General features: G+C 30.1%; 3 protein-coding genes across 3 annotated transcripts; 1 reads left to right on the top strand and 2 right to left on the bottom strand.

Annotated features, from left to right (window-relative positions):
* Positions 1-596: 596 nt before the first annotated feature.
* On the bottom strand, positions 597-5163 carry BX663DRAFT_434589 (Metalloenzyme, LuxS/M16 peptidase-like protein; the record flags this gene model as incomplete). Its single annotated transcript, XM_051523073.1, has 18 exons — positions 597-968; positions 1046-1501; positions 1593-1670; positions 1722-1825; positions 1895-2121; positions 2213-2531; positions 2612-2976; positions 3052-3166; positions 3225-3282; positions 3368-3948; positions 4017-4167; positions 4219-4220; positions 4294-4428; positions 4513-4591; positions 4651-4687; positions 4795-4831; positions 4907-4945; positions 5031-5163. 18 exons carry the CDS (start codon positions 5161-5163, stop codon positions 597-599), a joined length of 3288 nt encoding a protein of 1095 aa, XP_051383033.1.
* Positions 5164-5487: 324 nt separating this feature from the next.
* BX663DRAFT_509358 (glycosyltransferase family 20-domain-containing protein) lies at positions 5488-8759 on the top strand. Its single transcript, XM_051527609.1, has 8 exons — positions 5488-6154; positions 6265-6396; positions 6476-6601; positions 6671-7440; positions 7503-7676; positions 7752-7877; positions 7948-8189; positions 8279-8759. Exons 1-8 carry the CDS (start codon positions 5626-5628, stop codon positions 8631-8633), a joined length of 2454 nt encoding a protein of 817 aa, XP_051383032.1. The 5' UTR covers positions 5488-5625; the 3' UTR covers positions 8634-8759.
* A 497-nt stretch (positions 8760-9256) lies between these two features.
* BX663DRAFT_509345 (CNH domain-containing protein) lies at positions 9257-13090 on the bottom strand. The gene is made up of 15 exons (XM_051527608.1): positions 12955-13090; positions 12817-12882; positions 12639-12758; positions 12085-12552; positions 11927-12007; positions 11672-11856; positions 10886-11614; positions 10743-10813; positions 10537-10678; positions 10286-10481; positions 10121-10225; positions 9940-10042; positions 9572-9869; positions 9424-9515; positions 9257-9371 (listed from the first exon to the last, which is right to left on the bottom strand). The coding sequence occupies exons 1-15, from the start codon at positions 13022-13024 to the stop codon at positions 9287-9289; spliced, it is 2811 nt and encodes a 936-aa protein (XP_051383031.1). The 5' UTR covers positions 13025-13090; the 3' UTR covers positions 9257-9286.
* Between the last annotated feature and the right edge of the window lie 912 nt (positions 13091-14002).

Raw genomic sequence — 14002 nt, 5'->3', positions numbered from 1 at the left:
GATCCTCTTAGTGCAATAAAGGAAAATGACTCTTTAAATGCATTTCATAATATTCTATTAAACTTCCTCGCCCTTCTTTTTTTTTTTAATAAAGACTAATAAACATGACAAAGAGAATAGGTTAACTATGTAAACACATTTACATGCAATTATTATAGAAAAAGTACATGAAAAGGATAATTATGACAGGTAAATACTTTAAATAATTCTTTATGCCCCCCCCACGAAAATCACTGTTTTAGTTTAGAGTATTTATATCTTTAAAAATAAGGTCTATTTTTAATTTTAGATATGTTTGCAAGAAAAAAAAAAAAGCTGACATTAAAGCTAAAATTCTAAGGCTGATTAATTTACTTTAGACCCCCCATTCTAAGAAGAAAAGATAAACTATACTGTATGCAAGCCCAGTACGTGCAAAAGTCTCATAATAAATACTTTAAATGATATTTTATCAGAGCTTTTTTTTTTGCGTTAACCTTTATTCCTCCTGAAGTAATTACTAATTTTTAATAACAGCGATATATTAATATCTAGCATAATTATATTATACGATTATAGATTTTATTACTATCTACATCTATTGTTCAAAAAAGTATTCAAAATGGTCGTAATTGAGAATTTAAGCTGATGTGCTCCTCCTCCTCTTCTTCTTGTTGTTGTTGTTGTTGTTGTTGTTGCTGTTGCTGTTGCTGTTGCTGTTGCTGTTGCTGTTGCTGTTGCTGTTGCTGTTGCTGTTGCTGTTGCTGTTGCTGTTGCTGTTGCTGTTGCTGTTGCTGTTGAAAAGTGTTTTTAGCGTAGATGTCTTCAATTTTCAAAATTTGAGCTGGATAACCTATATGTAAAAATGAATGTGCAATCTCTTGGCTTTTAGAGTAGGGACAAACAATGACATGATTTGAAACATGTGGATCAAAAATAGGCTGAATATATTTTATATGTGTATTTTTAATATCCTGTATCGTAACCTCCTTTTAGTATTCCCAAAAAAAAAGAAAAAAAATGAATGAGAGATTACATTAATATAGACAGGTCTAATATTTATTACCTGAATTTCTTTTAAAAAATCAAATTTACGTCTTTTAGTTTGTTGCAAGACTTTGCTAATAAAAGATTGAGTAGCTGCAACTTGTCTTGTACTTTCAGAAGCAGCCATGTTAAAGATAACACTACTTTTAGCGCCTTCTAGTGCATAACTATCAAACTCTAATTGACCTGTAGCGAGTTGATGTGTAGCCTTCTTGATATGTTCAAATGCACTAAAGATATTAGATGAGCGAAGGATTGAGAATGTGATTAGTCCTGCTTCTGTTAAATTCGAAAGCCAGCACTTGTAGGAGAGACCAATACCTCGAATAAGTCGACTATAGACGCCCTCCATGGCATGTAACATTTCCATCAGAACAAGAAGGGATGGAATCTCTGGAGAATCAAAGTCAGAAGGTCCTATTGTAGAATGAATCGAAAATGAACTTTCCACCGAAGTCAACGCAATAATTGATGTCTATTAAAAAAAAAAAAAAAAAAGAAGAAGAGAGAGAGAGAAGGAAGAGTTAGTTATTTAAAAAATAAAATAAAAAGACATGTTTTCTTACGCAATGACCAGGATTTTTCCCAAAAGGACCAAATGTATCCTTTGACCGAATAACAGGTGGCAATGTTATAAATTTATTCTATACAAAAAATAAAAATTTAAATTAATGGAAGAGGAACACACACAGAACGCTAATTACCTGATACTGTTTCCAAAGTCTAAAAATACTTTTTGGTCTTTTCAAATCTAAAATATTCCCCATAATATGAATCCTTAAATTTTTCCCTTGACATACTACAAAATAGAATATTATTGTAAAAATAATCAACATTCAAAAATATATATATATATATTCTTACTTACAAATAGATCTAAAATCATTCATCACTTGAACAACTTGATATGGGTCTTTTTTTAATTCATTTAATACTCGAGGAAGGAAAGCTTCTTGATAAAGATAACTACAGGAAGCCTCTGTAGAATTTGTGATATCTGTATGAATAGCACGAAGAGTCCAATCACTAACAAGCTTTCCATTTCGTTTTGCTTGAGGGATATCATTTAATGTCTTGTTTATTGCAATCGTTAATCTAAAAATGTAAATGTAAATGTAAATGTAGATGTAAATAGATATAGATCTTATCAGTCGTTTCTCCTCATCACTCCTTTTTTTTTTTTTACCTATCAGGTGTAAATTGTATATCCCATAAAAGATGCTTTAACCAATTAATGCCTGACTTATACTTTTTAGTTTCTACCTTCATTGTTACTACAATATATTCTCGAAATGATGATTGATAGCCTAAAGTGGCGTTATATGAAACAATATCTCTATCAAGTTTACGAATTACATCAACATGATCAAGATAATTAGTCTGATTTATAAGCATAGGTGAAGCAAATAGCGTATCCATATAAATACGACCATAAGGCCTTAGATGTGACGGTAAAGATGAAGTATTTAAATAGACTGAAATGCTAATAAATGCAGATGGCATATCTATATATATATATATATATATTATATTAAAATGAATAAATAAATAAATAAATAAATACATATATACATATTTTACTTACGATCGTATTGGATATAGTATGGAATATCATGTGCATGGCCATCGTTATTAATATGTATTTGAACAGGATTGTTATTCATTACGGTATCTTTTAAATAATGGTATGGATTGATAGCAGTTATAACTTCTATAGAAGATATACTGGAAATACTAGGTATAGGAAATTCTTCTATGATTTTAGTTGGTATTCGTGCCTCATTGACATGAGTTGTATGACTTAATTGAGCGTCCAATTCTTTTAGTTTATTTTCATCCAAACGCGCACGTTGTGCCTTTATTCTTAATTCCTCTTCTTTTATCCATCTTTCTGTCAGTTCCAATGATGGTTTTCCAATTAATGCAGTATAAGCCGTATCAATATAAACACTTGAGAGAGAAAGAGAGAGAGAGAGAGATTATTATTATTATATAAATATGTAAGTAGACAATAGTTTAATTTACCGTTTCATAATATAAAGCCAGTCATCTTTTGTAAAATTAGCTAGAATATCCAAGTATTTTGTTTGCTGTAAAGCATTTATAAAATCATCACTTTCAATATTGCCATAAAGACATGCTTACAAAAAGGATAAAATTAATATGAATATAATCTTTTATATATATATTTGTTTTACCTGTAATTGCCGGTAATGCTATCATATATGTTGCCCGAGTTTCATACTCATCAAGAAACTATAATTAAAACTATTCAGGAACACTATTTTTTTTTCTTCTTCCCCTAATAAATAAATATATATACACACACATATATATATACCTTTAACTTTTCTTTATGAATTAAGGTAGCCATTCGTTGCATATCAAACTCTTGTGTATTTACGATTTGAGATAGTGTTGACATAAGTATAGAGACAATATCGTCAGATTTATCTAATGCAACATTTTGAAAAATGATAGTAATAGCAACGCGACTTCTTTCTTGTAAACTAAAATCTAGTTCTGTACAGTAAGGATCATCTCGTTCGACAAAGACTTTCTTGAGTGGAGCAATAGGGGTATCACTTAAATAGATGTTGAGCATTTGAATTGCTTGAATCTCTAAGAATTGGTTCCAATTTGGACCGAGCCAAGTAACAGTCATTTCACCCCTATTTTCGAGTTTGTTACCAAGAAAATAAATTGTTTCAACTTGATTCTCTTTTAAATCGGGAATAAAAGGAGCAGGAATCCAAGGATGATGATGATTGTTACTAGAGGTCATCTTTTGATATTGTCGTCTTTCAAGGATTGCATTATCTATTTGCTCCAGAGTAGATAAAAAATGAACTTGATCAAGTTTACCAGTAATTATAATGAATAATTTGTCAGATGTATAAAATTCACTATGATACTGTCGGACTATTTACAGTTGTTAGACAAAAAAAAAAAAAAAAAAAAAAAAATCTAATAATTTTTATCACCCTTACTTGAATCAATCTTTAATGTTCTAAGGTTTTCTAATAACCCGCCAGCTTCATATTGATATCCACTTTCCTTTGGGTAAATAAGTTGATGTAATCTTCGTTGCATTCTATCCGTTACTGTATTTTCTCTAGCTTGCATTTCACAATAAACAACCTAATTATATTGTTATTTTTTTTCTCCGTAAAATTGAATAGTAAAACTTACTCCTAAATTTTCATGTTATACAAAATTTTTATTTTTTTTTTTATTTTTTTTATTTTTTTATTTTTATTTTTATACCAGCATCTTCTCCATTTTGATCAATATGGTGTACTTCTGTATAAAACCCTTCATCGGTTAATGTAGGAAATAATATGTGATCCACATAAACCGGTAATAATTGAAGAAAACCATCGCTTCCTGCTGTTGTGATTGCTATATAATAATAAATACACTATTTTAATCCACCCTTTTCTTTTTTCTTCTTCTTTAAAATCCTTTTTTATTTATGTCATTTACTATAGCATGTGTGATCTATGTCTGTCCATGCATTCATTCCTGGTGCATACGCTCTTGGTGCAAGTGAATCAAGAGTACCCTAGAATGACAGACATTGTTTTAGAAACAGATTTATATACATGTATAATAATATACTACATTGTAAGGGTATTTTTCACTACCAAGAAATATCAAACTAAATAGCAGGCATACATGATTATGAATATTATTTACAAGCGATATATATATATATATATATATATATATATATATATGTGTGTGTGTATATATAAAGAGGTTTACTGTTCAAGCGTATGAGGGTAACCATTATTATCAGATACTGTAATAATATATATTTTATTATTAACGATGCTATTGAACTTTTTTTTTTTTATCATTATTCTACATATTATACCTTTTGTAGCCAGAGTTAGAAAACCACTTACGAGTGGACCTTTTATTATTATTATTTCATTTTTAGTGTATTGATACAAGTTAGTATATCATAAAATAATCTTGTTTATGACCTACTATTATACCTTCAGTGTTAGCATGAATAACTGTTATACCCGTTTTTAAACTTTTATATCTTTTGATTTGTATCGTTTCACATGGATCAATTGAAAAATGCTTGAAAATGATAAAATGGTTATCTGAAATATCTAGTGTCATTGTTGAATAATTAACAAAAAAAAAAAAAAACAAAAAAAAACAAAAAAAAACAAAAAAAAGGGGGGAGGAGGGAAAAAGAAGTAATAATGTTATGAACCGTCAACTTATATTTGATATTGTATTACTATAAAGCATGGTGATATTTATGTGTGTATGTGCTAATTAAAACTCAAATATTCATTTCTAGTGGGAAGAAGAAAAAAAAAAAAAAAAAAAAGAAATGCAATTAATTTAAACTCAGAATTATGCTTTTTATTTTATTTTTTTCTTTTTCTTTTTCTATTTCTTTTTTCTCTTTTTTTTTTTTTTTTTTTTTTTTTTTTTTTTTTTTTTTGTTATGCAAGGGATTCAACAATAAATCTTTTTTTTTATATATATACATATTTATATTTTTATATTTATTTGTTTATTTCTTGTACGTATTTTCTTTTGTTTTTTTTTTTCTCCTTCTAATATTTAGTAATGATTGACTCTAAAAGATTAAGTGAAATATTTCAATATAAACAAAAGGACAAAGTATTGAAAGGGAGAGTGATTAATGTTGTAAATCAAATCCCTTTCAACTGTTACATGACAAATGATGACAATGACAAGGAAATGATAGAAAGGCTGAACCATCTTCAGTTACAAAAAAGGAAGGAGACGAGTGATAATGACAACAATACGACTCCTATTTCACATCTCGAAAGAAGAAGACGTTCGACAATTATTGCTCTTGGTCAAACAAACGTTTGGCAACTAAAGACTCGAAGAGGTCACTCAGCCATGTACGCTGCTATTGATTCTGTGAAAAAGAATCACAAGACACTTTATATTGGAGGAACAGGTGCTGTCTTATCACAACACGTAAAACAACCTATCGAATCAAATTTAATTTCGGATAGCGATAAAGAATCCTTAAAGCATCTTTTGTTAACACGCCATGATATGATTCCCATCTTTATTGATGATAAATTATCCTACGGTCATTATGAAGGTTACAGTAAACAAGGTAATAGATGCATATGACGCCATTATAATTTTCCTTTTTTTTTTATTATTATTTAGGACTAACCAATTTCATCATTCACATGTAAAACCAAACAAAAAAAAAAATAAAAGTTCTTTGGCCATTAATGCATTACGTAATGTGGTCTGATAAAGTCAATGAACTCTCCTTTTGGGAAGATTATGTCAAAGTAAATCAAATTTTTGCTGATGAAGCCATTAGAAATTATCAAGAAGGGGATATAAGTAAGTGGTGATATATTTAAAATAAAATAAAATAAAATACACACAATGCAATAACTAATACTACAAGTTATTTAATTAGTTTGGGTTCATGATTATCATTTAATGCTTGTTCCTCAAATGATTCGAAATGCTTTACCAGATGCTCCTGTAGGCCTTTTTGTTCATACCCCTTTTCCTAGTTCAGAACTCTTTAGATGTTTACCACGTAAATATATAAATATATACATATATATATATACAGTATGTACATATATTTATATATCGATATAAATAGATCGTAAAGAGGTTTTACAGGGTATGTTGGGTGCTAATGTTGTTGCTTTTCAAACTTACAACTACGCACGACATTTTGCATCTAATTGTATTCGAGTCCTGGGTTATGAATATACCCCCTCAGGTATCCTTGGTAATGGTACCTTAATTCAAGTCGAGGTTCATTCGATAGGTATTGACGTTGAAAGAACACGTCAACATTGTCGTAGTCCCGGTGTAGCACCAAAGGCAAAAGCGATTCGTGAAAGATACGCTGGTAAAAAGATCATTGTCGGTCGCGACAAACTTGATCCCGTTAAGGGTGTCTATCAAAAGCTGGAAGCCTTTGAGTCCTTTCTAGATAATTATCCTGAATGGCGTGAAAGGGTAGTCTTGATCCAGGTCACGTCACCTGGTGTGCTTAGTTCACCTGAGTTGGAAAATAAGATCACTGAGATCGTGGCTCGTATTAACTCCAAGCATGGTTCCTTAGAGTTTACCCCAGCTAATTTGTTTAATCAACATATTGATCGCGATGAATATTACGCCTTATTAGAGGTCGCAGATATCGGTTTAGTAACACCCATTATTGATGGCATGAATACGGCCAGTTTTGAATTCTTGGTTGCACAAGAGGAACGTCATAGTCCACTTATTTTATCTGAATTTACGGGAACTGCCAATAGTATGAGTGCTGCTTGTATTGTGAATCCATGGGATTGTAAAGAAGTCGCTCGTGCTATTGCAGAATGTTTATCCATGAATGAAGAAGAAAAGGTCATCAAGTATAAGGTAAAGAACGAAAGAGAGAATATGTATAGTATTTATTCTTAAATTATGATTATTATTATTAGCAACTGCATCAATTTGTTAACTCACATACAGCAGCTTATTGGGCTGAATCATTAATCAAATCATTATCCAATATTCCTAAAAGTAACTTGGGAATAACAACTTCACTTGATTCATCAAGAGTCAAAATTGAATATCAAAATAAGCTTAAACGTGCTTTCTTTTTTGATTATGATGTAAGCTTCATTTTATATATATATATATATATACTTATTTTTGCTTTCTTATCTAACTTAACATGATTTATACAGGGCACATTAGTTTCTATTCGTACTGATCCTGATGATGCATCACCACCTCAAAACGTCATTGATGTATTAACAACTATTGCAAAGGATCCTAATAATATTGTATGGGTTATTTCTGGTAGAAGACTGGTAAGTTTATTTTATTTTATTAGTGCTGTTACAAAAAAAAAACTGAATCATTTTGCTTTTTATTATTTAGGAATATCTTGAAAAGTGGTTGGGAGATATTCCTAATTTGGGATTAGCTAGTGAACATGGATGTTTTATCAGAGATCCTAATAGCAAAACGTGGGTTAGTCTCTTGGAAGATGTTGATATGTCATGGAAGGATGACGTAAAAGAAATCTTTGAATATTATACAGAGCGTACACCTGGTAGTTTTATTGAAGACAAGGATTGCTCTATAACATGGCATTATCGTAAGGCAGATCCAAAATACGGGTAAATATATTATATCATTCACTCTCTCTCTCTTTCTCTCTTTTCTTTTTTTTTTCTTATCTTTCTTATCTTATTTCTTTTCTACATAGACCTTTCCAAGCTAGAGAATTACAAAATCATGTAGAACAAAACTTTGTAGGTAAATTACCTGTTGAATGTGTTATTGGGAAAATGACAGTTGAGGTACGCCCAACATTGGTGAACAAGGGCATCATCCTTAAACGTGCCATCACTCAAAATCCAGATATTGACTTTATTTTCTGTGCTGGTGATGATCGTACTGATGAAGACATGTTTCGTATCCTTGAAAGAATGGAAATGGGTGGTATTGAGTTGATTCAATTTACTGTATTTATTGGAAAACTAGATAGAAATACTTTAGCTAATTGGAAAGTCGATACTCCAAAAGAGTTTATTTCAATTTTACAAGCTTTGACAAATTAAACCCAACTTGATGTGAAAAGGGAGGGGGACGTGTGTGGCACGAGTGAGATATACGATATGTTTATTTCAATAAAATAAAAATAATACATAAAACTATGTATATATGTATACACATATAAAGAAACTATTATTATTATTATTATGGGTGAACAGGACAATGCTCTATATAAATAATTGAATACAACCATTTTTTTTTTCGAGATTATCAAAGACTTACTTGTCATATGCAGACGGGAACCACAAACAGCACAAGTCTTGCCCGCAATGACAGTTGTAGTTCCAGTAATCAAATCTTCGAATAATAATGAAGAGTGTTGATTCACTTGACGGTAATATTCAGATTTAATAAGGATAACAGTTGCTTTGATAGCAATCATTTTTTTTTTTATAGATTGTAGAATGAAAAAATAAAAATAAAATAAAACAAAACAAAAAAGACTGTTCTCCCTTTTTATACGATGCCTTTTTATTATTTACATAATATATACATGTTATGACTGATTGTGTCTTACACATATATAAAAGTGTAGCACAATTTCTTTTCTTATCGATTTGATTCCTTACGCAGTACAACACGTTACCTTCTTAAGTAAGTTAAAAAAAAAAAAAAAAAAAAAAAGGAGAAGGGGAGAGGGTATTCTTTTATTAATATCTCAAATAAGTTTCCACTGAGTTTGTTCAATCTTTTCTTTACAAGAATAATGTACAACTACGCCATTAGGGAATACAGCAAATACACTATATAATTTATGAGGAGAGAGGTTTATTTATATACTTTTTTTTTTCTTACCTGTTTCCAATTCTTTTATTACATTGAGGGCACATACGATCTTCTGTAATTTTGACGGCTCTTGATCTATAATACATTAATTGTTCTTCTACCTAATAAGAATATATTAATACATATTCTAGTCCTTTTTTTGTTTATTATTATTTACTTGTATCTGTTCCGCCTTTAAAAGATTTTTAACAATCAAGTCCATATTTCGATTCTTGTTTGCTTCTCGAATATACTTTTCAAAAAATGGAAACAAACCAAGAAGCTTTGTTTTTTCAGGTAAAATAGATAAAACCTCACTTGCATCAATATGAGAACCATGATGTGCTAATAGTTTCAAAGCTGGTTCAATAAGCGGCCTGTGTTGATTACTTGTTGGCTTAAGATAGACCTTTAATAATGTCAAATACATTTTTTCTCCTTTCAAAGGATCTTCTTGATATACTTTAGTGCAATATCTATATTTAGTAATAATAATAATAAAAAGAGGTCAACATAGTACAAATACATTATGCTTCATGTTCTCACTCTTCTGCCATGGCATAGTTTTTCAGTTTATAAACATATATATCTAATGCTTGATCATGTTGTCCAATACGACTTAAAAGAATAGCACGTTCTTCAAACAAATCTAAAATGTAAAAAAAAAATATATATATACATAAATATGTATAGAAATAGGGCCTTAGTCATACATTATCTGACATACCATCTATAGGCAACCGAGATAATATCTTTTCAGCTTTGTAACAAGATGAATCAGTTAAAAAGGTGATAAGCTTTGTTCTTATCTTGTTCTTATTTTCTTTATCTTCTAAATAGATATGTATATGTATTTAAAGTACTATCAAATCAACTTTAATCTTCTTCATACCTTTCTTTTTATCAAAGTTAATTTTGCCAAGATAAGCAATCACAAGTCTATTATGAAAATCTGGAGATTCATCATGTAATTCTTCAATTATGTATTCCAAGTATTGAATTGCCAAGTCATTTGAAATAGTTTCCAAATGCTTTAATACTTTATCTCGAGGAAATGTCTCGACTTCAGCTAAATCATCCATAAAAATCTAAACAACAATAAAATAAGTTCATAAACTTGGCCATTTTTTTTTTGGTATTTACATCCATGCCATGTTCAGGATCTTTTTCTAAAACCCACTGAGAATAGTGTAATACAAGGTCGAAATGATCTAAGCCTAACTTTTGTAAATATCGTATTGTAGGGGAAACTCCTTTAAGTGGCCCATCAGATTGTTTTCCTAACCTTAATTAAATGATAAACAATCAACATAAAAAAAAAAAAAAAAATTCCCTTAATTTCCACTCACTTTTCTAATAAGTCTAGAGCTCGTCCATGTAACCCCTTACAATTATAAAGATCAACAAGTTCTTTGTATTTCTAATATTTTGTAACATTTGAACCGTAAGCTTTTAATTAAACCGTTTTCCTTTTTTTTTTTTTTTTTTTTACCTTTTTATCCATCAATATTTTTTCACATTCTTCTACATTACAATGGTTTTGAACACGAAGTAGAGGTCCAACAAGAGCATCATTTGTCATCATATAAGATTTTAATAATGAAGTATCCACTAACATGGCTTGGTAAAGTAAATCTTCTTCATCATCATCCAAGGTTTCGGAATGTTTTGTAGATGATGCAACTGAAGCAGGCCCAGAACTATGAGCGCTTAATTTTCTTGCTAATTTCTGTCTTCTATCAGTTAGATAACGGATTAGATAAGTCACTGCATCATACAGGTGAAGTCCTGTTAAGGGGACTATTTCATTTTTTTTCGTTTTTGATTGGCTTAGTTGACTCGTTGCTTTACTTCTAGTTGAGGCTCGACTAGAGGGTCTTGATATATTAGTTTCCTCTTCTAATTGGTCACGATGTTTCTTTGATATCGCAGATCCTTGTTCTTCCTCCTCACCCTCACTTCCATGATGATACGTTTCCTCCTTTGCCAAATGACCTGATATCACTTCAGGATAAAGACTGATCACTTCTGCTGCCGGCGTGTCTAACTCTTGAAACAAATTGATAGCTTTATCGTATTCTCCATAAGTGAATAAATCATGAGCATAAGCCGTACGTATTGTTTTTAATTTTTTTTCTTTATTTTCAATTAAAACAGCATCAATTTGATCAAGTAAACTGGCGGCTTCTTTATATTCTTTCTTTTCAACTAATTGATCAATCTAGGATATATATTTATATGTATAAATACATGTAGATTTATGTATTCTTATTCTTACCTGAGATGAAAAACTATAAGGAGTAAGACGATAAATCTGTGATGTACTGGCTACATAGACAAGTTTTCCTTGATTTAAGAACTTTGTATTAGCAAGATCAATTTGTTGTACAAGTGTAAGTGTTTGAATATTCCGCACTTCAACATGCTTTGGTAAAATAGCAATTACATAAGGATATGAATAGCCTTATAATAAAGAAATAAATAAGCATAATCCCTTTTTTTCTTTTTTTCTTTCTTTCTTTCTTTCTTTTACCAATTTGTTCAGGAGTTCCAGACCATTCAATACCTACTTTACGTGTAGGTGTACCATCCAAGCCTAAAAAGATACTCACATCTAACAAGCCAAAAAAAATAAAAATAAAAATAAATAAATTCTTGTTTCAAAATAAAATATAAGCGATTATATATTACGATCTCTAGCCAAAAGCATTTCATTGTTGGGTATCTTTGTAATCATTGGCTTTCCACCACGAGCACCAATGGACATGTTGTATAAACTATTTAAAGTGCTCATAGGTCCTGCTTCTGTAACACCGGTTGTAGGTGCAAATAATTCAGTTAATCGACCTTCTTCTACATCCATTAATGCATATTCTGCTGAAAATCCTAAACATATCTTTGTTAGGCCAACCCAAGTCATTGCCTTGATGCGGTCAGGAATAGTGAGTTCCTTTGTTTCATAAAACTCAGTATCCTTCCAAACAAAGACTAATAATTTTTTGCGTACTGCAACTGCTAACCGTGTGGTTAAGACAGGAATTTGCTCTTCAGGTGTCATTTCAACCATGGTTTGAATGGCAAATAGATTGGCTCCTTTTGTTTTTCCAAGTGCCATACGTAATTCAAATGTACGCAAATCATGAAGACTGACTAATCCATCTATATACATATATGTATGTATGTATATACATGTGTTATTAGACTCAGTTAATGCTGTGAATGTTATATATACATCTATAATATACCTGAAAGTGAAACAAGAACATCAATTTCTTTAATAATGTCTAGTTGTTCAATAGGTCTTTTTGAAAATGTTTTAATTGTTTGAAAAAGTGTAACTTCAGGTATTTCATTATCATCAGCAACTATATAGAATCAAATTGAATACTAACGACAATAATATATTTTAATGTTGATGAATACCTAAAGGTTCTTTAATATCATATACAAGCAAGTGTCCTACTCCTGTACCAATTAATAGTCTATCGCCTGAATCAATTATGAATAAAATGTTGAATTGAATGAGGATGAGGTTTTTTTTTTTTTTTTTTTTTTCAATACCATGTGCAAAAATAGATTCAATTCGAGTTAATTTGTCAACTACTGTTGTTACTTGAAATGCATCATGCATTTTCTTTTTTTATTATAATAAAGAATTTTCAATAATAACAATAATAAAAAAAAAAGAGAGAGAGAGAGAAGGTTTGAATGTTGATTTCATATAAATTCAAGCATATCATTATGTATAATAAATCTGAGCTTAAACATGCTTTATTTTTATTTTATTTTTCTTCTTTCTTTCTTTCTTTCTCTCTTCTTCAACAAGAAGCCTTCTTGATTACTCTTCTATTGTCTATTATCATATAATAATGAAAAAGATATACTCACTGTTTAGACAACTATAATAAAGAAAGAAAGAAAAGATGACAGCAAGTGAATTTAGTTATTCTATTGTTTTTTTTTTTGATAAATATAAAGTATATGTTGGAAAGAAAAGGGATCTTTCTCTTTCGAGTAGGCTTCTAGCATAAACTTCTTTATTTACGTAGCGATGCATAAACTTATTCTGAATGCGTATTAAAACGATAATAAATGTTCAGTCTTGTGGATGAGTCAATTGTCTGGTAAAAAAAAAAGACCAGTATTTATTATCAGAGTTAAGAAACTTGAAAGAATAATTTTTTGTAAGACAGTTAAATAGACATGATGAATATAATAACATGTTTGTTAGCTTTGAAGAGGAGGATGGGGGAGGAGGCGAATTGACCAAGAATTCTGACAGTATTTGGGATCAATATTATTTGCATGAGCATTTCGTCTTCTTATTGGATACTACTACGCTGTTATTATATTATAGCACTTCTCTCCTTTAATCAATAATAATATAGACCTCCATCAGAAATGAAACAGATCTCGTTCATGTCAGCATCGATACGCATGCACTCTATTGATATGTTATTTATTAAGGATTTTACCTTGGTGTTAATAAACATAGGCATTATCACTTTCTTCAACTTATCAATACTCCGAGAAGAATATCCGAATAACGATAACAAAAGATAAATTCAACATCATTAGCATTTGTTCCATGTGCCTTTTATAAGCTTCA

The sequence above is a fragment of the Cokeromyces recurvatus genome, assembly GCF_025118155.1.
Source record: "Cokeromyces recurvatus strain NRRL 2243 chromosome Unknown BX663scaffold_12, whole genome shotgun sequence".
Lineage (NCBI taxonomy): Eukaryota > Fungi > Mucoromycota > Mucoromycetes > Mucorales > Mucoraceae > Cokeromyces > Cokeromyces recurvatus.
The sequence above is the reverse complement of the archived record's forward strand: the minus strand, read 5'-3'. Positions and strand labels throughout refer to the sequence as shown.